This window comes from Rhopilema esculentum, chromosome 8 (genome assembly GCF_057945365.1).
Source record: "Rhopilema esculentum isolate cy_ngs chromosome 8, ASM5794536v1, whole genome shotgun sequence".
NCBI lineage: Eukaryota > Metazoa > Cnidaria > Scyphozoa > Rhizostomeae > Rhizostomatidae > Rhopilema > Rhopilema esculentum.
This window is the reverse complement of record NC_142822.1, coordinates 4,532,763-4,557,180: the sequence shown is the minus strand read 5'-3', so window position 1 is coordinate 4,557,180 and position 24,418 is coordinate 4,532,763. Positions and strand designations below refer to the sequence as shown.

Below are 24,418 nucleotides of genomic sequence, written 5' to 3'. Positions count from 1 at the left end.
TATTCGGCGTAAGTTGGTCGTAGGTGACAATGAAAAATTATTTGGCTTTGCTGTGAATTAGGACCCAGTATAGGCAAGATCAAGCAAAGAATTTTGGGCTATTGTGCGTTCTTTTAATATGCATAAAAAAAGTCAAACACAAGCGTGCAAAAATCACGATGGAATAGCAGAACGTTATTGGTTAACTTTTAATCACAGCCAGAAAAAAACATAGAAAATGAGATAACAATCTTAATCACATCTTCTCCAGAGCATCAAATAAGAACATTATTTACAAATTTTACAACAAAACTTTACAATCCTTGATATAACCAACTCTGTGGTACATTATCTGCTCAACGGTGCCTCGTTATCGTTTTCATAATTATCTTCTTCGTCGATAAGATGATTGGCATCCACAGTGTGGATCATTTTGGAGAGAATCCCAACCTAAAAGAACCAGTTAGACATTTAAATATGTACCAAAAAACAAGCGCAACAGTTATTCTTTAAAAAAACAGGTTAACATTATTTTAAAAAGTTCCACTCTTGTGCTGGAAGCATTTCAAAGTTGCAAAAGTCACCGATTAAGAACTTTGGGAAGGAAAATCACAGATTAAAAATAGGGCACCTGCAATTGCGTTCAAAACATTGGGAGAACTGCACCAAACAAGAACAGCTTTACAAATCTGTCTTCCTTCCTCTTTATCAAAATAACTTTACCTTTAATTCGAGGGCATTTTGTTTAGGCAAGCTGTTATGAACAACCTCTCTTTTAAGACTATGATAAAAGTATATTGTAGATAAGAAATTCCTTTTATAAAGTCATAGATTCATTTTCCAGCAAAGAACTTTTTACCATAATGGTAGTAACGGAGGGATGGAAGACTGTACTATTCTTGAAATAAGCAAGATAACATTACGAATAACATGCACCTGATGGGGTGATATTGACGGCATTGATCTCAGCTGGTAAACAGTAACTTGTCCTTCACTGTCGCCAATCAAGACTGCCTGTTGTTATAGACAGAAAAATGAATGAAAGCTACTGTAGTAACTAATTTCACTTCAATCTTAACCTTAAAGTCTTCAAAAAATTTTGCGCACTTTTTCTTTTAGTGAAGGTTAGATTAGATGTTAACGTAATAAACTAATAAAGAATTTAAGGAATAAAACCATAAGAAATTTTTGGCTGACGCAACAAATATAACATTTCTAAATTATTCAGAATAAATGCTGTGGCATTGATAAACATTGAACAATTTAGAAAAAACAAGAAAGGTCGTTTAAAGATTATCAGTTTTCTTGAAAGAGCAGTAAAACCATAAAACTATAAACTATGAAACTATAAAAGCAATTAGCATTGTAACAAAATTAATCATTAAGATTTCCTTAAGTACCTCCAAACTTTTTCATAAAAAAGGTAATGACAGAATAAAGACACACAAAACACGATGTTCTAGGCTCTTACCTCAGTATCAATAGCAAATATTATGGAGGTTAGCTGAAGATTCTTGTCAATCGAAACGTTAACTATCAGCGGATCAAGCCTGAAAAAAGATTAATGTCTTAAAGTCGTTAATAAAGACGATGAGGATGATTAAATAATAAATTAAGAGTCTGCTCCCGTCATTACTTTCATATATGGCTTCATTGAGGCCCTTAGTGAGCGAATTTCCTTTAATTCTTTTAAAAAATATTCTTCATCTCCTACAAGTAAATGAAACACTTAATTGTAATTGGCATCTTCATAGCTTCAAAGGTAGTTTTTAGGACATCGTGAAATCGCGATTATCGAGCAGTGTCCACTCCTAGTCCTTCCTCTTGATGTTACCAAACGTCGTGATTTGACAGAGCTCTAGCTACTCTATGAACTGCAAGTAAAAGTGTCGTCATAGCAAAGACTGGAAACTCAGACCTTTGGATAGCCCGTGAGCCTAGTCACTGAGAAATTCTCAAAGCAGTTCATATAACCTGTATTATTTTCTGCTTTTTTCTAAATTTCCAATATTTCTTAAAACCTCCAAAACATGAGGTCTAGCTTCTGCAAACCTTGTTAATTAAAAAAAAAATTACAGGTCTCGAAAGATACGGATGTTTAACGAACCTTTAAATGTGATAGAAATAATAGACAGCTATAGGAAATTCTAAGCATTTTTGTACAAATTGGTCACCAAATATGGCCTGCCTCAGTGATGTTTATCTGTCTTAAGCACTTTTGAAATTCTATTCCTAAATTTCGGGTCATCTGAAACCTTTTAAGCAGGCATTTTTGCATACTATTGGCAATAAGCTCTTCTCTTTTAAGAAGCTTTGCCTAAAAAAGGGTCTGTAAGGGGATGGCTACCTGGGCATCACTTGAGGGTCCTTACCAGCGTTAGACCAGAGCGCTAAAGGTTACCTCATGGCAATACCTGGTGCCCCTTCTCATCAATTTCCGAAACTTTCTTTGAACTCATTGCCTACTTCCTTGTAAAATAATTCACCTCAGGCATATAATGAATAAATATCACTCACAATAGCGAATGAGCCATTATCGACGAAATTAACTTTTGAGAAAGTCTAAATTGCTATTTGATTGTTGTTTCATAATAAAACTACATCAAATCATGAAAAGTCTCTGGAATCCTCCGTTTTTTGGCTCTGTCCTCAAAAGATAATATTGACATAGTAGTTCACTCTATGAAGGCCAACTCACGTGCTATAAGCGAGATCCCAAATCTCCACCTGCGTGTCATTGACAGCCCCAATTACGGTGGGGGATCGCGGGGACCAATCAATATCACTTACTGCTTCCTAAAATTGAATGAATGTAACATTTAAATAGATGTTTTTTTAAAAGATGTTTACAAATCGCTCTTTTATTTAGTCTGGAATTATGGCTTATTGGGGGTAGGGGCAGAAGCTTGGATATTTTCTGTGTTTGAACTTCAAATTTTTAGAATAAGGAACTCTGCTACGAAACATATACACGAGCTAAAATTTGAATAAGAAGGTTCTCGAAAGGCGCTATTGAGATAGAAAAATCGAAAAACGTATAAAAATGGGGTATCAGATTGACATGATATATGGAGCAGAAGTAGAACGAAGGATGAATAAGCAATTTTTTTTTCTTTGGCAACGCTATTGAATTAACAATTAACCATACGTTTTTAACAACACTTGCCTGTGCTGATTGCAGAGTTAAAACTGGTGACTGTTTGTCCTGGTGCCATATTCTAATACTCCAATCGGCACTGCAGCTTATGAAAGCATCCGATAGAAACGGACACCAAACAACTTTATAAACTGGACCCTAAGAAAAAAATTATACAAAATAATTGATACAAAAATCCAAGTAGCATTGTAGATGCCGTAAAGATACACAGATGCACGGGCAATGAAGGAGACATACAAAACAGATATGAATTTATGCCTGAATCCAGAGGTCCTTCTTGAGATCCAGGCCCCGGAAATTTACCACGGCTGTCCCCCTCTCATCGGCACCAGCTAGAGCTGCTTTACAAATAGAATTGGAAGAGAACTTCTTAAGACAATCGCATGGCCTGAATACGTTGCTTCAAATTGCCTTAAAGCGCAATTCAACGGCTAAAAGCTTCTTGCCATGTAGTTCAGAAAGCCTTTCCAGAAAATAAACAACTAAAACTGCAACTGCATTAGTACCAGAAATTACAAATCACAACCACATAAACAAAATGTCAATGTTTACACACTTTTATGTATTGAACCCTATCTTCAGTCTTGAGTACTCAAACATAAAAGGCTTCAATAACCAGTATCTAAGCTCTCGCATTTTGTCCCTATTCATCCAGGCAGCAAAAAGTACTAAATCTAAACTTAAAAATTTCAGGTGGCATATTTTTGCAAGTTATTGTTATTGTATTGTTTTATGAACATGTCCATAGTATCATACATTAAAACTATTTGATGATATAACTGCGCTGTTCGGGAGAGTTTTACAGTACAAATCAAGTAAGTACATTTCATCAACTAGCACGAATGATACAACCTTGCAGTGCAGGTACATTTGAAAGCAATCCTAAAGTCAAAGATATACAAAAAATTCTTGACATCTGTACCATACTCACTGTGTGACCGGTATAGGTTTCAAGGAACTGCTCGTTATACGAACACGAGCATTTGTATATATTTCCCTCCTCTGACCCTGCAATGTATCTAAAGAAATAGAATCAAAACATCAGAGTTTCGCTTTCTCCCTGCATGGGTGGAGATTATTCACAGGCCCTGAACGACAGGAAATATGATGCTTTTAATACCAACAGATAGCACCTGAAAAATACGTTCTTAATTTGCGTGTAAGGTATCGATAACTGATGGCGTAAGAAAAGAGCAAATGGTTTTGTTGTCACTGGGTGGACCCCAAACACTCTAATGAGTACTTGTAACTTAGGCAGGGATCACTCCCAACTTACCCATGTGACTCTCGTTATCAATCATTACAGTTATCATCTAACAGGAGATGTTAAAAACACAATGAAAATGGTTTCCTGCAACTCGACGAGGCTAAAAATTTTTTAAAGGGGTAAAATGGGTAAAATTTGATATCGGTATACTAGGGCAGTGATCTCCCTTTGTATCCAGAGAACAGACCTCCTCAACTGGGAGATGTGGAAAGTAAAGGGGAATTTGATGGAACGTAATAATACTACCGCACATGAATGAGAGCCTAATAGCCAGACCATACGGAAACATAAATTACATGGGCCACAGTTTCTAACGGTTTTTGGTATTAAACTCGTTAATCAAATCGATGAGACATTACTTACAAATTTCCATCATCAGGGTGAAAATCAAAGCACATTGCAGCGACATATCGCGATATTAAAGCGTCTCCCTTTTTCCCGTCTCCTTTTGTTGGCGATTTTCCTGCTTGTTTTGCTACGTTCATTTTTTTCAGCTTCATCAGATCTAAATCAATAAAGAAACAAGGAAAATTCACGATTACGGAACAGCAGAAATTTTTACCCAATGCATTTTCTAAAAATCTAACTTTGGGGCCTTTAAAGTTAGTAATTGTAGGTGGCTCCTGCCTACGCAAATAAAATACTGAAATACTCGTGATTAAATGACTTAAATAATTAAATTTTGCTCCTAAAACACTAATCTACTGTAGTAAACTAAGATGTGCTTTTCGTATGTTTTTGGCTTACTCGTGTTATCTCATAGCTTATTTTGAGGGAAATCAGCTAGGGGGTCAAGCATTTGTTTATAAGGACAATAGCCTATTGTTTTATTCCCTGGGAATCGAGAGGCAATTAGCCCCCGAGTTTTTATGTTAAAAAGGCCCTGTGTCATCTAAGGGTCTTGCTACTTGTTTATATATATTGCCCTACAGCAAAAAGCTCCTCTTTTTAACTGCCTTTATTATTAAATGTGGAGAGGTAGATACACTTGTTTCAATTCATAAGTCTACTTCAGGTTTGTTTATTTGCGTATGAAAAAAAAGCTCCTAATTTAAAATCACTGCTCGAACTTAAGGAATTACGAAAGGGCGGGGTAGCAATGTTGCACAGTTTAGTTCAACGTTTGAATAAGAGAAAACAGGACTTTGTTGGATCCTGGGGAGGGTACCTACAAGGAAGAAGAGTATTTTGGCCAGTTAAAAGTTGATGGTCCTGTACCTTCTGGAAAATATCGAATGATAACAAACCTTGAAATTCAAAGCCTTTTCGTATCGACCATTGGGTTATCCGACCATCGGCTGAGCCAGAAACTAAAACCTCGCCACCTTTGTCTTCGCCCGTTCCTTTATTACGGTCGATCCACCTAAGTTGCCAAATTGGGCCTGATTGTTTTCCATGACTTTCTCTACAAAAAAGGAGATTCGCAATCATACTGTTATTTATCAAATGTCGATTCTTGGCTACGATTCGCAGGACAGGACACCTAACGCCAAGACACTATAAGCCGATAGGCCAAGGAATTGAAAAAAGATCAATGCTTAGCTAAACATTGAGCTTACACAAGGTAACGCTAAAGATACTAAAACATTTTAAAGACGTAGTTTGATGGGACTGTCATGTTGAACATTTCAGATTGAACAAGCTGTGTATCATCTTAAAAATAATTGTAGGACAAATTATATTGAAAAGACAATATACGTTATATCTTTATGCAACTTTCTGATCATTGCCCTTATCCTTTATCAATGCTCAATATTCACAATGAATTCGCTAAAAATAATCACGTGGATGCCCTTCTATTCATGCTTACTCTATAGTCCATCAATATAATATGCTCTTAGAGGTCCATCGAGAGCCACAACAAAGGTGTTATTTGATTATTTCAGAGGACCCCTCGATTTGATTATTCCAACATAATGAAAAATTTAAGTTTGGGATTGAAATATGATTAAACCCTGATAAGTACATTAATGTTTCTTTTTCAAATGAAAATGTAATTTTCATTTTAAAAAGACTTTTTCTGTTTAAATCTTTATAACATGTTTAAATAACATTTCTGTTAAAATTTATACTGGACCCTTGGTGGCACTGGGCCTCAAGGCAATCGCCCCTTCCATCTCAGTGGGCATGCCCTCTTAGAAGCCTTGATGAACATATAGGTTATGCAGTGAATTAGAAGTGAATTCTATCGTGAATATGACAGTGATCTGGCGATGCTGCATGTAATGTCAACTTACGAGCTGTCCAATACAGCAGAGTCAGTCGTATGCCTCACGTTGTATATGGCTATTGTCCCATCACGAAGTCCCACCTATACACAACAGTAAACAAATAAAATAAACAATAAATTTAAAAATATTCTAAGCAATAAATTCTTACTTATTTGAAACTGCAATGGTAAAAAAATGTTGCAAAAAACTTGTCTCAGGAATATCTCACAATAGCTAAACACCAAGAATGAGTTCATATGGTTTAATTGTTTTCAGATGGCAAAGATCAGAGGAATATATAACACGATAAATACAACTCAATTTAAGTTGGCCAATAATGATGCCTGCCAAACGTACACTAGTACACTAGCATCGATTGATGTAAATTAATTTAACAATAACATCCTCCTATTCTACTCTAATAATTTCATTGCTGTTTGATATGACCTACGGAGTTTCGGTTTCGTTCCATCAATTATAGTAGGATAGGTAACTCTATAAACATTGTTTTATGGGGGAAGGGTTACGGGGTCAGCTACTTTTACCGGCGAATGCCAAAGTTTTATAATAACGCTTTGGTATCAAGACATGGCAAGGATCCTTTGGCAGGGATAATATAGATATAACCATTTGATACAGAAAGACTTACGGCCAAAAGGTTCGGGAAGGCAGACGAAAAATCCAACGCTGTGACAGCACTAGGAAGATGATAAAGCCTTTCAGGAAACTGAAAAAAGAAAACCAAATCTTAATCTTTCTGTCTATCTACAAACATAAATCCACGTGCAGTGAAGAAATTTGGGTCGCTGAAAAATGTTGGAATGTCCACATGTCAAACCTCAAGCTGGTTTTGTTCTTTCAGTGCTTTAAAGTGTCATACCTCAGATTAATACCGCTAGCAGATAAATGTGTCAGTTTCCTCGTGAGGAGATTTTGCATAATCGAGAAATTGTGGGTTTAACCGACATAATTCTGCAAAATTGTATGCAATGTATACGCAAAGGCCTTCAATCAAGGCGACAGGAAAAGTACAGCCCGAGGAACTGAGACTCTGCAATGAAAAGTCCGTATCTGGCAATGCAACCATTCCAGGTCTCAAAGGAATCACCACGTGTTTCAAATTTTTAACTTTTCACAGAAAAGAGACATACAGTCTTTTAGTGGAGTACGCTTTTTCATGTGCCTTGTCTGATATTTTTCTATACTTTCAACATTGTTTTGGGGGGAAAGAGGGGCGGAAGTAGTTGTATTCGGGAAGACAAATGAAAAATAGAAAAGCACAGCGCAAAGTGTTGGGTGTTCCAAGTAATTTTGGCAGTGATTGTACACCAAGACAGATTAAAACACAAAGACCTTACTTCTGGGCAGAGCAAAAGCAAATTGAAAAAAAAGGTTCGCGAGTATAAGCATTTCAAAGAATCAGGGGGGGGGACATTACAATTGGTGTAGCTCCATGCTACGATCATGGCAAAGTCAAACTAAAAAAGCTTCTATGCATATGTGTGTTTAGTCTCGAAGCTATATGTTTTCGCTAAACGAATTCTGTCAGCTCTGATTACCTGGTGCAAGCTGCATCTAGAATTAAAAGGTACTGTGCATCAGTGAGGGGCACATAGTTTGATCATTGCACCTTGTCAAACATCCTTTTTTTAATCAGAACATTTTCCTCCTAAATTAGATGCCTTCCATAACACACTAGAATGATAAAAATTTCTCTCGTATATTTCATTCAACAATTCTATTGTTCTGAAGTGTTAGGTGAAATGTTGGATCGTTTGACCGCCTCAGCCAACATTGTTGGCTCTGCGCAAGCGCAGTTGGTTAAAGAGCACCAAAATTCATCACCGCATCGTTATTGTTTTCTCGAGCTGGTTTTGTTCGTTTCAACAATCGTATTTGCTGACAATCAGTTACACTTTAATTATGGACAACATGACAAAAGATAACAAATTCTGTGCGAAAGAAGAGGCGTAAAGCGTCAATGAAGAACCTGTAGCACAGAGAAGCTACAGGAAAGCGCAGGGGGACGAATTTAGGCCACGGCCTTGATAGGGGATGCGACGCTCGTCCTGAAAGACGGCGATGACAGCGAAAATATCTGAAGAGAATATAAATAGAGAAGGCAGCGATTGTTTCTCGTTTTTTGGGACCAAAATGTCGCGAAACTATGCAGCCTTCAGCGCGATCCAGTCCTTTTTGGATCTGCGCGTGAAAATGTTGGGTGAAATGTAGGATCGTTTGACCACCAACGTTAGGTCACATTCCAACATAAAAGAAAAATGTTGGGCGAAATATTGGGTGAAATGTTGGATCGTTTAACCAGGGCTTTAGTCCAATCCTCATCATTGATTTCATCATTCACCTAGGTATGGCATATTTATTTATGGAACAATATTGTCAAAAAAAATCTTGGGCGACCCCCTTTTCAATGCCCAACATTGGAAAACTTCTACTTTTGATATTGTTTTTCTTGACTCTTGGTATTGTTTTTCGCAACATTTTGTGCAAGAGCCCCCTTTTTATTTTTGATAGCACTACACCACTGCATATACTTTGTCTCCTAGATGCTTTAGAGTCACCTCATTTTAATCCAGCCTTATAACTCGAAACAGGCAGAAGACAAAGACTAATTATCAAGCATAGGCTTCCCCCTGACCACAGATATGGAATCTTACGCTGAACAGGATTAGACTATATCTTCTTAAATGCGACTGTCTTACGAAATTTTCAATAAAGATTTGCTGGGCAGGCCGAATTCTCAGACAGCTGTGGAAACTTTAATTGCAAATTCGAGCGAATGCTTTCGATACTGTCTTTAAAAACTGATAAGTAATAACGAATTCATGTTGAATGTAATTTGGAGGGCACGGAGCTGGATTTTGAGTTGCAGCTGGATAGTCTGCTTGGTGAAGAATTGGCATTCACAACTCACTGTGTTTTGGTAACTAATATTTGCAAGATTTCACATTTTCTTTAATCGCTATATCATTTTCTGAATCGGGGAATGTCGTATATTATAGCTGTTTTTACATTTTGGGATAAACTGTTGAACAGCTTTCAGATGTACGATAATTACTCTGAAGGAAAAGCGGGCTTTTGAGAGTTTTTCTTAACGGTCTACACAGTTTTCCTGAGAACAGATGTGATTTTCAAGGAACAGAGCAACATACTTTTTCGCTCAATAATTACCTTATTGTTTTCGGTCCATGGCACTGTTGAAAATTCAATTTTTTAATGGTTGAGCAGACATAAAAATTTTCCGATTGACGTTCAGGAATGTCGAAAGATAAGAAGTGGGGTTAATTCGGATTCAATTCCAGGGTTGACGTTCAAGGAATTTCACATCTGCAGAAGTTATTACGCATTTTGATTGTTTCTCCTTTTGCCCCAGGGTCCGATTTGTCTCTCGATTCCCACAGCTGAAGCTTAATGTTTCTGACAAATATGACATTTTCATAAAATTTGCCAAATATCAAGCAGAAAAGATGGTAGATCTCCGTCCAAACCTAACATCTCCATAATGCTGAAAAACTTTAACAGTACAGGGTAAGACTCACTTCGAAGAATTCTGGGGGCACATCACTCTGAGAAAATCTCGTACACCTTTTGTGAAAATCCTGTTGTTTTATCTGAAAATGCCCAGAAATCCTTTTGATTTAGGCAAAATCTCGTACGCTATTTGCAAGAGTGAGTCGCCCCTCGGATGAAATGAGCTGACTACGAGAATACGGAGATATGGGAATCATAAAATGTACAATAGAGCACCTTCCTACTGCTAGGACCCTACCACCTTGAAATTTGTTTCTTCAAAATAATTCAGGAGAAATTTAACTGCTACACAATTCTTGGTTACTATGCTAAACGATAATTCCTGCCGCTTCATATGTCAATGTTAAAATAACGAGACTTACGGGTTTCGGTCAGTGACGTAAATATATTGATTCTTTTTTGGATCCCATTAACCCATGCTCCGGTAGCCTGCGCACAGGCACGATTTATCTTCCCAGAGATGAATTTAGTTGAATGGAAAATTCAGGATTTCTTTCCAAAATTAGAGGCTGCCATGCTCAGTTTTGCAAACTAGTAACAGAAATCGAGGGGCAATTCACTATTGCAAATAGCATAAGAGATTTTCCCTAAAACAAAAGGATTTCTGGGGATTTTCAAACAAAATAATAGGATTTCCACCAAAAATGTACGTGTTTTTTTAGAGTGGCTTACCCCTCGACAGAAATTGTTAGAAAAAAATCCTTTGCAAATATTTTCCGTGTGGTTAAATCATTCAAAATTTGGTCATAATCACACAATTGTTCTCTCGATCATAAATCTTTACTACAAAAGTTTTATTACAGCCGTAGTAAATTTAATTTTCATTAAAATGTCAGTTCTTTTGAAATATTATCACCCAAAGCGTGCTGCATTATGGCACCAGGAAACATTATGATTTGTCATCATAAAGAAATGAAAGAAATTAGTTATTAGGGTGCTATTAAAGCTAGACTACCTTAGCAATAAATGGACAATTAAAAAAAGAAAATGCGTATCACGTATAAAAGAGAAGTGTGAATAATGTTGCAAGAGTGTGTGCCCTTATTGTTTTTAGAGAGATTACGTATGGAAATTGCAGCGTTCATCCTTTCTGATCTTCCAGAAGGCATAGGCAGTTCGGTTCGACAGGAGAAAGGTATGAAGATTGTTAACCTTATTAGTTAATTTTTTTAACAATTTCACTCAAGATATTCTGTAAGGTGTCTTAAAAAGCCTAGTCAGTCCTAGCCTATGTAGACATGGAATACGACAGAAATATTAGAACGAAATAAGTGATATTAGAACGAAATGAACTGAAGGTTGCCAAATAAAGTTGAAAAATGAATAATGAGTAAAATATTCATAACGTTAAATGGAATGCATAGGCCTGCCAGCAAATAAATCGTTGAGAAATAAAACACAGCACCGTAAACTGTTGTTGTACGAAAAGCGTCTCATAAATATTCATGCTGAATGTACTATGTAGAATTCGATATAAGAATGGTAGCCCCGCGGGGAAGGAGCGCTGCACAAGTGCAGACCTTTGAATGGGCTTCAATATAGTGAGCCAGGGGGCACCTCAGCCACTGTTCAAAGATGCTGAGTGCCCTGCTGCAAACGTAACTAGGAAACCATTAAGTAAAAGTTTATTTTCATTCTGCGAATTGCCGTTCTGAATGGACTCAATCAAGCTGCCAGCCATGTTTTGGTAAAAAGAAGCGATATCAGGGGGGCAGTTGTCGTCTGATGCAAGTCTGATGCAATGTAAATAGTCACTAGACTATCATAGAATCATATGTCGTTCATCAGCAGGCAAAGCCCCTTTGCAATGGTCTCAAAACATTTCACGAAAATCTACCCACACCGAATGAGACAATGTTCAATCAGTCTACTCACTGGTATTCTCACCTTGTGGGCAGTTGGAACACGACTTTCTGCGTTCATAACGATTATTCTTGGCAGTTGACGTAATGAGGCGTATATACCTTTAGTGATATTATTTTAAAGAAACCGTTTATTAACTTTTGCAGCGATTTATAGGATATGGTATGACCAGCTTGAAAATAAGGTTTATTTGGAGCCATTGAAACTTCTTCAGGAATACGATACTTTAACGAAGAAGATGCTAAGTTAAGAGCTACTGAAACTATGAAACACTTGAATTTGTCCATGCAGCAGGATGATATAAAATCAAAGTAAAGTATATTAAATAAGGCCGAATAGAACCACAAATGGTCAGGGAAAAGCAAGCAGCTGCAGTTTGAAAAGAGTTGAGAATTTTATAACTATTACAGACATTTTATTATGCGTGACATCCATGACTTCTTATGAACGAATATATTTTTTCGATTTGATAAGATTTTTCTATTGTCTAGTTTTATACCCCCTCCGTAAGAGGTGTTTTACTTCGCCAAGCTCTCTCCCTTTTTAAGAAAAAGTAGCTTAAGCCGTTCTCTCATGTTCTTCCTTTTGAAGAAACAATTCTGAGAAACTCTTAAAGTGGCTGCATTTGTATACACAAATTGACCTAGCCGTGTGTACTACTCATAACGTTTGGCGGCAGCACCCCCGTATATATTACATGAGCACAGCAGAGATCCATTGATAAGAGCCCTAACCGGGCAAAATGAAAACAAACTTCGTGGGAATGAGTATTGCTCAAACATGAAGCAAAGCAAACATCATAACCGAATTTTCTCTTTGCATTTTAGGGATCTCCTGTCTTGCCGAGATGATGTTGTTTGGCAGTTTGGCAAGCAAGAAGAAAAAGTGTAGAAAAGAAGGAAAAATCTCCGGAATGAGCCTATTACATTTAAACGAGAGTTGCCTCCAAAACATTGTAAGGTTATTGGACATTAGTTCGTTTCTTGCTATTTCAAAAACTTGCAAAAGGTTGTACGAGGTTACGAAATATTACTCAAGTTGGAATAGCCAAGTTATGCTGAAAAAAGTCGAGGCAATTATATACAAAGCTGTGGAGACGAGAGATGCAATTGTCATTCAATTGATGTATGAGACTTGTCTGAACGCAGAAAAGTTGCAACTAAATCTCGAGACAATATGTGAAACTAACATTGCTAAATTGTGGAACAGTATGGGTGCAATAGCGGTTGAGATGTTTTCTTTATTGAACAAGATTAATATTGATGAGACTGTAGAAGTCTGGCCTTTTTGTCACGTAAGCATGAAAGAGCTACAGTTTACATTAACAGACGGTTCGCATATCAAAGTCTCGTACAAGAGTCTTTTGGACAAGCAAAGCTCATTCAATAACCACATCAAGGTAAAAATAACTGTTTTAAGACACGGAATAAAACATATGATCTTGCTTTACGATAGCAACCCAAGAGGTTTTTTGGATAGTGGAATGCTGCCTATAAAAACATCACGAACTAGTATTGAAGATGCAATCGATTTTTGTGGTGAACAAAATCCAGAGGTTCTACGTCCAGCATTTCAGCTGTTTGAAAAGGAATTGAGCCACTGTGATTGCGAGATAACTTTTGATTTTTTCGTAAAATTCATTCAAAATATGGAGAAAGGTTTCGAAGTCGATATTGCTCAGAGCAATTTGCAAACACTGGGCCAAAACTGCCAAACATTACAAGACGCGTTGGAGAAAGCAAGGAAGAGTCGTCAAAGACTTAATATTGAGTATTTTCAAACAGAGCGAAAGAGACATGAAATCCTTAATCGCGAGAATAATTGTGATGGGTTTATCTATTGTCTTGGAAAGCTGGCAAGCATGGGGGGAAGATACCTGAAAAATACGAGGCTGAGGGTGCAATGCATTCGTGATGTATTTCAAATGCAACAACCAAGGAGCCAGAAATCAAGAGAAGATTTAAAATTGCTTCCTAACGTAATATCCAATTTCGATTTTGATTCGATCACACAAGGATGGGCGTGCATTAATCCAAATTTGTTTACCATCTGGAAAGATTTCACTATCAAGCTCGGCAATGGAAGAAACTTCAAAGCGACGATATCATGGGAAGAGAAGCGCGATCGATTAAACGAATACTCGGTGGCTAATAACGAAATATGTTTGATCTTGCACAGGAAAACGCTGACCGTGAAAAGCAAGATGGCGAATCCAATGGACGTGAGCGAGCGAACAAGATCAATAAAAAACTTGAAAAAGGCAATGAAAAAAATTATTTCGAGGGTACGGCTGCGAAAGACGGGTCTCAATGAGATTTCAAGTACATTTTTGTTTAGCATATTAATGACTATTTTGAATGATTAAGAAAAATCGTCAGGGTACGAGAAAATCATCAGGATAGATCGAAATCTTTTTTGTAGATATACATAGCATTAAAGGAGATAAATAATCATAATTGATAGTTTTCAGCATTGATTAATAAAATATGCGTCTATGATTTCAAATAAAATCGCAAGGAAGAACAAATATATATGGAAATTAAACGCGACATTTTAGACCATTTTCATACATAATCAAACTTTTGTGTTATTTTATGATTTAAAATGTACAGGGTGAAAAAAGATTATCAAATGTTTAGCTATTTTCATGGAAAAAAATTTGTGCCAAGAAATCATAAAATGAAGCGAGACGAAGACAAACAGTAAGAAAATAAATCGATCTTACTTCTGGATTCTTCAATGACCAGCAGCAAATAAGACCCTCTTCATTTAAATCTGACCCGAAATTGCCATAACCAACTGCCAAAAGATCCTATAATTCAGATTATCCTCTAATTAGTCTGGGCTTCAATGTTGAAGTTATAATAGAAAAATTTGAAACTGATAACTAAAATGTGTTAGGAAATATTGTACCATCGCTAGGTGAATTTGTGATTTGTAGTTATAAACGTTGAAAAATTGTTGATATGCCACTAGAACTGTTGATAGAAATGAACATATATATCAGATATTTAAAGTAAGTTAAAGAATCATATCAAACATAGAGTGACACTTCCATCTATTCTTACTTTTTGATAAAATCAAGAAGACAATTAACAAAATTCGGATCGTTGATATGAACAAACTTGCTACTGTACCTTGCCGTCTCTAGAAGAAATATCATATTTAAATTTGACACGACTGTCAAACTAAATGCTAACTCACACAAGGAAGAAAAACGTAGAATTAGCTTTGACTTTGCGATGACTTTTTGCTCAGTCATCAGGGGCTCGAAGATAGCACGGAAAAGTGGAAGCATAGCACACTAAAGTACTTTTCGTGACACACTCTCCAGAGAAAAAACGTGAGATAATGAGCAAAAGTAAGAAGAAAACAGAAATCCCAAAACAGTTTCAATTAGGTACCTTATTTTCTGGGGAAGAAATGAGGAGATGGTATGGCCCCCCTGACGGCCCATCGTCTGCAGCCCAGGAAACAAAGAACAACCAAGAGGTAATATGCCTTGACTTTGATAACGAGTAGGTTTAGCATGCAAGCATGCGAAAAATTGGTTATTTCCATTATAGCCTATTAGCAGCATTAATGAGGGTAAAGCTGTGAGTACCGTAACAGCCCCCTCCTTTTGAGAAAATTTGAATGCTCACTTGATTCGCTTTGTTCCATGCCATGCAGTTAACTTTTTTCCCTTTCGTGATGTTGCAGGAATATGCCCATAACCTTGTGAGGTTTGGACCAATCTTTGTTTCGATTGCTTCTTTTTCCTCCGAAGGTTCTTTAGACGAATCTGGGAAAGAATTGACAATATACCACTTGAAACTTTAAGGTTGAACCGCGAATGACTGAGGTACTACATACAATTATGTCAAAAACTTGCCATATGTAGAATATGAAGTTTTTCATAAAATACATTTTAAAGCTGGATTCGAAAAGTCAGATTCATCAAACTTGACAAAACGAGACAAAGAAGATGACTAACAGCATGTGCAGATTGTCCAGTTTAATTCTAGTTTTGAACGGTTGAAGGAGGCTACAGGTATACGGCCAAAGGATAAAGGCAACTTTACTTTGATGCCAAATGTCAATTTTTCAATTCCAAACAGACGAACACATAACTATATGACTATAAGCTTAATCAAATCCAAAGTTGCATATTAAAACTTGCACCAACAAATGTCCATACCTTACACTGCCTCTGTGTACGGATTGTAGATAAGCTCACTTAATCCTAGACTGATTGTACATAAGCTCACTTAATCCTAGGCTTTTTTACTTAAAAAAAACTTTTAAACCGAGTGAAATACCTGTAACTGCGACAAGACCCTTGTAACTTGCTTGCTTTGCATGGAATATATTCTGAACGACAGCTCTTTCCACTACAAATAGGTTTTTCTTCATCGATTCTGACTAAAACGGTCGAAAATAACAAAACGCATCATAATACCATCATATAAAAATATGAAAATGCATTAAAATATATCCACACCCAACCAATACAATATCGATGATATCAGAAGCTGCGAGCAAAGTCACAAATCTATAACGACACAAAATCGTAATCATATAACAGAATGATAAATAAAAATACACAAGAACATGTCTATATTTCAAAGTAATGTTTGAAAGTAAATTGCTGCGAGAAAATTACTTATGATAAAACAAGCAAGTGAGTTAATAGCCATCGGGTGGTTTTCGCATAATCAAAGGACTAACCTTTAAGATTTTTTCAGCTTGCATATCGATATTGGCTTGTGACAAACTCTCCCTTTCTTGCAGATCCCCAACATCAGACGTATTACTCGTTGTCATAAAACTCGCTCTGCTTTCTGAAAAAAAGTCTAGAAGTCAAAATTTATAAAAAAAAGACTAAGGGTGGTTTGGGCGACTATTTATGGATTCAGATTGGATCGTCTGAGCAGAATACGAAATAACTTCTGAAAACCAAGAAAAAGAAAATCTAGAGATCATGCAGAATGAGTAGAAATCTGTAACAAATAAAAGAATAAAAATAAAGAATAAACAAAAGAGAGCATGATCAACATGGAATGAGCTAAGTTACTTTAATACCGCTTGCATCTGTTCGTGTTTAACTGCACTTAAATTTTTCCATTAAAATTTTACACTGTAGACATCACGCAATGCATCAATATGGGTCCGTGCTTTCAGCGATAGATGACAGTGAAACGCTTGGAGATTTTTTAAATGAGGGTACTTTTTTATTTTTATCCAAGTGCAATACTATATTTGCTCTTTTGCTTTGTACAACTAATCGCCCACCTGTCATCAACGACTGCACGCTTGTGCTCTTTTGAAGATTTGTCAACGCAACATCTCCACCGTCCACAACATTAGGCAGTGCCTCAGTCTCTTGATTGCCTTCTCGCGAGCTCGGTCTGCTGAGGCTTTCAATAAATCCATCTCCTTTTGCATCTAGAATGCACCAGATAAAAGTTGGAGCGGTGAAGAACGAGAATAAATCATTATAATAATCCAGAACACGAGCAGGGTTTTAAAAAAAAGATCTGAGCATAGAATGGCAATCACAACAATATGACTGCTTTGTGCTGGAAAACCTCTTGACTAGCAATCCAATCTAATGACTAGTTAAAAATCTGTATATTTGGACAATATTTTCATAAATTCATATTCATTTTTATAAAATCCACACAATGTCATTAACAAATTTAATGCTAGTCACGTAAATAAAATGGAAAGATGAGATGACAAATACATATTTGTCTATATGCCTATGAACCTTGAAGGCAAAATAATTGAAACTGATGCAAAGAAGTGGAAAACAGGCATGATCTAAATTCGACTTTCTTCCTATTAAACCAGCCTTTCTTGAGGTCATAGGAATCAATACCTATCAGGCTATGTCTCTTAAATAAAAGTTTAAATTTGTTGTGTACGATATGTACGGATTTGAAAGCATCCTACCGTCCTTCTTCGGGTCAGTCTTGGCAAACGTGTCGTAAAGGTCCCAATTCGTAGCCATGCATCCAAAATCCTGCAATCAGTTTCATAAATTCAAGAACTATGAAATAGGCTACGGAATAAGAATACTCATTATCATCAAGATTCAAGAAATGCCCATGGTAAGAGTTATTCTAATCTGAAATGAACAGTGAGAATCTAAGCAGTTACATACATACTTCTATAGCATGATCAGTTACGAAGCACCGATTACTGAGTGTAAATAGGTGCGCTGGCTGGATTTAAAGCGAAAAAAATTCACGTAGCTTGATAGTGAACTACCAAAACTAGAGAATGCCTATGAAATACCTAAAAACGCATTGCATTCTCTAAAAACAGGGGAATGGAGGCTATATGAGTATGGGAATTAAACCTGGGTCTGTTTTACCTATGTGAGAGGTTCTAAAGAAACAGAACGCGTCGGAACGCGTGACAAGCTATACGATATACCAAACTCAGCATATAATTGAGCCTGGCATCGACAATCAACCTTTTACTTGGATAAAGGTTCCATTGAAGAACTGCAATTCAGCACTCGATTCAGCCATTGCCTGTCTCGATTCAGCCTTAAACCACCCCAAATCAAACGTTTTACGAGCAAAACTGACCTGTTTACCGACGTACACTGTCTGCACTTCCTTTTGTTTTGGTGCATTATTGTACGTCTGCATACCACGCTCAACATACATGTCATTTCCAGCTCGATTCTTCAGTAGCTGCAAGGCAGACAAAATCAATAGTTACGCCATAATTTATTAGGGCATACTCGTTCTGAACTCGACTTTGAAGATTTAAAGCAGAGCAATCACAGCATAAAACATAGAGAAAACACTGTTGTAACGCAAATGTCGCTCCACCTTTGGGACAGATACACGCTATACTACCTTTGGGACAGATACTATATACTTTGATCAATTTTCTCCCTTCCACGTACACAGTATACTTTTGCTGGGGCTGAAATTTCACGCCAGGCTAATCTTTTTCACAAAATCCTGAATCTAAAAGCAATTTTTGTACCTCTTCGTATTTCTTGTTTCGCATCCTAACCTCTTCCGCAATATCACTGTCTTTTGACACTGAAATACCAGGCATATCTAAGTGCCATATAGTGTCAGTTTCTGACAGCTTAACGTTAACCTGAAAAACAACATCAACACAAAAAGTTAGAAGTTACATCAAACAAGCAACACACGCAAGGTTTTTTCCTTGAATATCATAATGCAAGAAGTTTGTGGTTTAACTTACAAAAAGAGTGATTCAATCATAACTACGTTTATGGACAGGGCTGGAAAATGACACATCAATGGATAAATAGATACATCAATGTTTCAATACTATCTAGTTTGCTATGACTGATATGAAATTAAATCAATATTAATTTTTTTTGGTTTTCAGATCTACTAGCTTTAACCTTGAAAACAAACTATGAGTTTGCCCAATCACGTTCTCCTTGATCATCTAATAAAGTAGAAACAAAATGATTGATGTTTGAAAGTAAATCATGCAACTATAATATCACTTTCAGTGGCTGGAAACTTTCTCATGAAATCTTGAATCTTTTATTTTGCTGCCAGGAAGAAAACTCTTTTTTCAAACCCTGGTCCTGAATGACATTGTCTACAAGCCCAACTTGGCTGATGTTTCTCAGCAAAAATTCCTCTTTGAATTTCTCCAAATAGGAATGTATTTCTTTTGCAATAGGAAAATAAGTTGCCAATAGAGTTAAAACAAGCTCTGTCGGCTCAGTGGGATCGTAATACTTATACTCAAATTAATCATATATCCTTTAAACCAAAGCAACTTCCCCTTACAAAGCCCATTCAAACGTTTGCAGAAACTTCCTTGAAGCAAAGCAACTAAGTGGTGCATCGTTCTACTTATTAATTTTAGAATAAAAGGCATTGATTCACGATAAAATGAGACGGTACACCCAAAATACTTCATCACGTGACCCTTTGAGCCTGGTTCCCGTAAGATCGGAAGAGGGTTGACGACGGTCTGCAATAGTCTGCGTTGGTCTCCCGATTTTAAAGGGAAAACATTTTTGCGAGAATTTATCTGAGTCGCGAGAGTTGATCTGAATTTAACTTTCTCGACTTTTCCGATAAATGCAAACTTTAATGGGAACACGGTCATAGAAAGGGTCGCAACTATTGTTTAAAAAATAGTCACTTGGATGTAATTAATCAATCATAGGAAAGTTATTTGGCGCGTTTTTGCTTCCTGTGGTTTTGTTGTCAGAATATTTTATCGCTTTCCGACAGTTGTCAACTTGTCCCCAATCAATGGGAACACTCTTTGGTCGTTATGGAAGACGGAAGAAAGGATCGGCAACCAGTTCCCGACTCTTGCGATTATATGGGAACCAGGTAGGCTTTAGTATCAATGTTTGACCTTAAGACTGTCCACTCCAAGTTGAACTGATTTTGAAACCAGTCGTGCTCAGTTGCCGAGATCATAAATAAACTATATAGCGATAAGACCCACGAGCCAAAAAGTTGAATGCTTTTGCAGAGGACGCCTATCAACCAAGAACGAAGGCCTGAAATGTGAAAGCACGGAACATATCAACAAGCTTCCACTACCATGAACATTTTGTGATGAATAATGTCAACATGAATAAATCAGTTGTAGATTTGCCGATGCAATACCCTCAATGCATAATTTAGGTTTTGAGATGGTCTGTTATTCTACAGTCATAGATGTTTAATATAGAAGAACTTACCATTTTATCTAGATCAGCTTCAGATAAATCTTCTTTGACAAAAGCTCTTCTCGTCTGAATATCTTCAATTAAGACAAAAATTAAACTACATCTAATTGGAACAATGTTTGGCAAAAAGTTAAAGCAACCGGCCATAAATAAATTTATTAGCATATCTAAACAAGCAACGATCATTCGAAAATGGTGAAAATAATGGAATGGGTACTTTTTAGGTCTTTTTGAAAACTATTTTCACAAACAAAAAGATAAAAAAAATTTTCATTAATTTGAAAAATTTAACTGAAACAACACACTAGATGCCTGCAAGATATGAAAACTTTAGTGAAAAAATGGAGAAAAGTTGCCTACACCAGACCCAATGCATTAAAAAGTGAAAAATGAAAGAATATATACCAGAAGAAATATTGCATTGGGATGTATTTGGCTTTTACCTGTAAGCCCAGTTGAAAAGTCGTGAGTATGACTTGGTTCCGTTATTTCATCTGTTATTGAATCTAATGAAATTCTAGATGATCCTCCAATCATTGAGCCCATCATAGATCTATAAAATAGAATAAATTGAGAATAAACCCTATCCATAACAACAGTAAAGATGAATCTCAATATCATGGCAAATCTCATAGAAGTAAGAGAAATAATTTCCTTTTCTGAAATAAATACACTCTACATAAGTAAACCCCAGTACATAAGTTCATATACCCCAAAAACATTGACTACAAAGTATTGGCTACAAGCTTTACTTTTCTTTGTTCACTGCATACAGTGCAAGTAAATGCTTCTTAAATTTTTGTTTTTCTTCCAAGAGTCACTTTCCTGGGGGTAAATCAAATAATAGAAGTGTTGAATAAACATTTCCAGATGGTGATAAAATATATTGCCCTTTAATTAAAGAATGACTAAAATTATACAGAAAACTAATACTGTTACAAACATTTGTTTACCTTGTAAAACCTTGAGCATAGCTTGTTTGCATACTTGTTCCATATATTGACTGTGCAAGTTCAGAGGGCTAAAAGCGATTGATTGGCATTTCAGAACAATAATTGTCTAAACCAATCTTCTTATCAACTGACTACAGGGTGCGGAGGAAATCCTAGCAAATATCATCTATATAAATAAATATCCAGAAAAAGCGGCGTACCCAGGGGTACAATTTAGTGAATGTACCCCTACCCACAATTTTTCACCATTGGACCAGAATTTAAACACTTTCTCATAAAATTATGAATATCTACATATCACTAGAAAAAAGTTTAGGAGCTTTTAAACTTATTTGCAATACAAAGTAACACAAACCTATGGATTTCAGGCCTAAAAGACTCTTTTAAACTTTGACTTATACAACTTATCAATATTTAAAAGTTGATTCTAATGATATCATTTAACATTTACAATATTACAAATTTTGATATAGTAAGAATTTGCATTGAAAAATACAAGGAAGAGTGTGTTTCTTACAGTGCCAACAGAGGATGAATCAGCCAAAATCATGTTGCTACTTTGATTTTTCCTACAAAGATGTAGAAAATGGGTAGATCATGTTCTTACTGACTAGCAAAGAGGAAAAAATTGTATCCTATGAAAATCAGTTTTGAAAATTATTTTTGCACTTTGATAAAAGACAGGCCAACAGATAAGAAACATAATTTTCATAGAAAACAATTAAATCATAAAATCACTTTGAATGCAAGCAAAAAGATTGACATGCAAAATGAATATAAAATTTATTGACAGTACAAGTTTACATACCATATTTTGAAATAACACAAATACAAATTAGGCAAGCAGATACAATTGTGTTAAGAATTGCCCTTGTTTTGATGATGAGCATCATAAAACTGTTTACAGGTTTTTGCACAAAGACATTAACATCACTTGATTAGCACACAAGCTTTGTATCCTGTACTTCTGCTTTTAGTTCTGTTCAATGAAAAATCGCAAGCTTAGAGACCTGCAAATATCTCCTTATATTTTCAAAATTCTAGAAAATTGTTTGAAAAGCAAACAACTACAGAAACATCTTTATAAGCAGGCTTGAATTGCTTTGGCTCTTGTTATCTCACCTTTGGGAATGTACATCGGCTGGTAGAAGGCTCCTTGGTGTAACATCTTGACCTAGCTCATCATAAACCTACAAAATGCATGGAGATATTTTACACTAAAGAAAGAGCCTTATTTGCTAGCATTCATAACTACAATCTTTACAGAAGTAGCTCCAGTGCCTACATCAGACAACATGCAAATAGACAAAGAAAGACAGAACTACCTTCACCCTCCCTTAGATAATATTGATCTAAATAGATTCATACAGCTTTAAGTGACAAAATTATCACTTCTAGCTACATAAAAATTCAGGAAAATTTTAATAGGGGTTGGGGCTTATACAAAAATACCTTAGCTTTGCTAAACTAGTCTAACAGTTCTGTACTTTCAACTCATGTGCATAACTTATTCAAAATATTACTGTGAGCACTTGATATTAAAATATTACTGTTTGTGATTTGAATGCATATCATAAATCTCCTGATTTTTAAATGAAAAGCCCATTTCAAATGATATAACAGAGATGTATGGAATAGCAAAATATATTGAATCAAGCAGTCATATTTTAAACCTGTCAGATTAAAGAAATATATCAACTTTTTAATGGATATGAATGGATACTTAAACATTGGTTTTGACTACAAATCAATATAATGGAACTTCATTGAATTCATGCATGCCACTGACAAACATTACCTGTACTGCTGCTTTCTGAGCTGTGCTTTTCTGTGATCTCTCATCTATGGCAACATTTCTTCGACTTCCAGTCCCATACATTGTACTCTTTGAAGCTCTAAAACCAATTTTAGTTTGTGTGCCATAACTGGCTTGGCTTCCAGCCATGCTAACATTGCCAACACTTCTCTTGCCACTTAAGGTACTTTTTCCTCTGCAACAAGAAGGGAGGGTGTATAAAACTTTTAGAATTAGGAATTAATTGTCATTTTTCAATTTGCAAGGTATGAATTTGCAATCAATCAAGTATATGTTTAACAAGAGGATTTTTGAAGGGAAAAGGGAATTTTGCATAGCAAATATGGTACAAAATTGCTGAAAGTACAAACATTTGCGGCTCAGTTTTCTGTAACATCGTGAGAAAAAATCGAAATCCTAATTTTTTACGAAGAAACTCATCAAACGGCAAACGCAACAGTTAAAAACAAACTTTGTAAACTACTGAAAAATAAAAACAACGTGTAAACTGTTGAAAACAAACAATTTGGAGTCACCAAAAACAATGTACGAGTCACCAAAAACCTCGTAAAACACTATCCACAAAAAGAAGCTTTGTGCAAGAAGTGCAAGTTTTCTTATATGTAACAGACATGGCCATCCTACTCAATTTTTCCCATCAGGATCACCGCAAATAACTTGCAAGTTTTCTTTCTGGGCAACATCAATCATAAAAAGTGGCTGAGAGAATTCGTGTATCAAAGCATAAATTTTCATTTACGGGTAAGGTAATCAGCCGCTAAACCAAGATCACAGAAAATCCATATGATCCTAGCAATAGTTTTAGGTAAGAAGCTGAGACAACTTACAAATTCTTTTTCATTTTCCTTTAGTCTTCAACAACCCTTGGTGAGATTTTGCTAGGCCAAGTCTCGATTACATTCAGTTACCTGGCAACCTTGTAAATCTTTCACGTAGAT

At 36.1% G+C, this 24,418-nt stretch overlaps 2 protein-coding genes across 4 annotated transcripts; one reads left to right on the top strand and one right to left on the bottom strand.

Annotated features, from left to right (window-relative positions):
* Positions 1-231: 231 nt before the first annotated feature.
* On the bottom strand, positions 232-24,418 carry LOC135694925 (dynein axonemal intermediate chain 4). The gene is made up of 25 exons (XM_065213815.2): positions 24,308-24,418; positions 23,463-23,655; positions 22,787-22,854; positions 22,182-22,233; positions 21,665-21,732; positions 21,155-21,264; positions 20,724-20,785; positions 19,016-19,135; positions 18,607-18,714; positions 17,963-18,032; positions 17,300-17,452; positions 16,736-16,848; positions 16,327-16,429; positions 15,670-15,809; positions 14,751-14,837; positions 7,263-7,340; positions 6,641-6,714; positions 5,651-5,808; positions 4,767-4,908; positions 4,068-4,155; positions 3,142-3,274; positions 2,678-2,771; positions 1,451-1,529; positions 916-993; positions 232-429 (listed from the first exon to the last, which is right to left on the bottom strand). Exons 1-25 carry the CDS (start codon positions 24,319-24,321, stop codon positions 328-330), a joined length of 2,487 nt encoding a protein of 828 aa, XP_065069887.2. The 5' UTR covers positions 24,322-24,418; the 3' UTR covers positions 232-327.
* LOC135694929 (uncharacterized) lies at positions 8,319-15,100 on the top strand. 3 transcript variants are annotated; one of them, XM_065213820.2, is made up of 3 exons: positions 8,320-9,554; positions 11,217-11,297; positions 12,853-15,099. In XM_065213820.2, exons 2-3 carry the CDS (start codon positions 11,228-11,230, stop codon positions 14,388-14,390), a joined length of 1,608 nt encoding a protein of 535 aa, XP_065069892.2. In that variant the 5' UTR covers positions 8,320-9,554; positions 11,217-11,227; the 3' UTR covers positions 14,391-15,099. The 3 variants fall into 3 exon arrangements, with proteins under 3 accessions (XP_065069891.2, XP_065069892.2, XP_065069894.2); XM_065213819.2 differs by having other exon boundaries at positions 8,319-11,297; positions 12,853-15,100; XM_065213822.2 differs by lacking the exon at positions 11,217-11,297 and having other exon boundaries at positions 8,322-9,554; positions 12,853-15,098.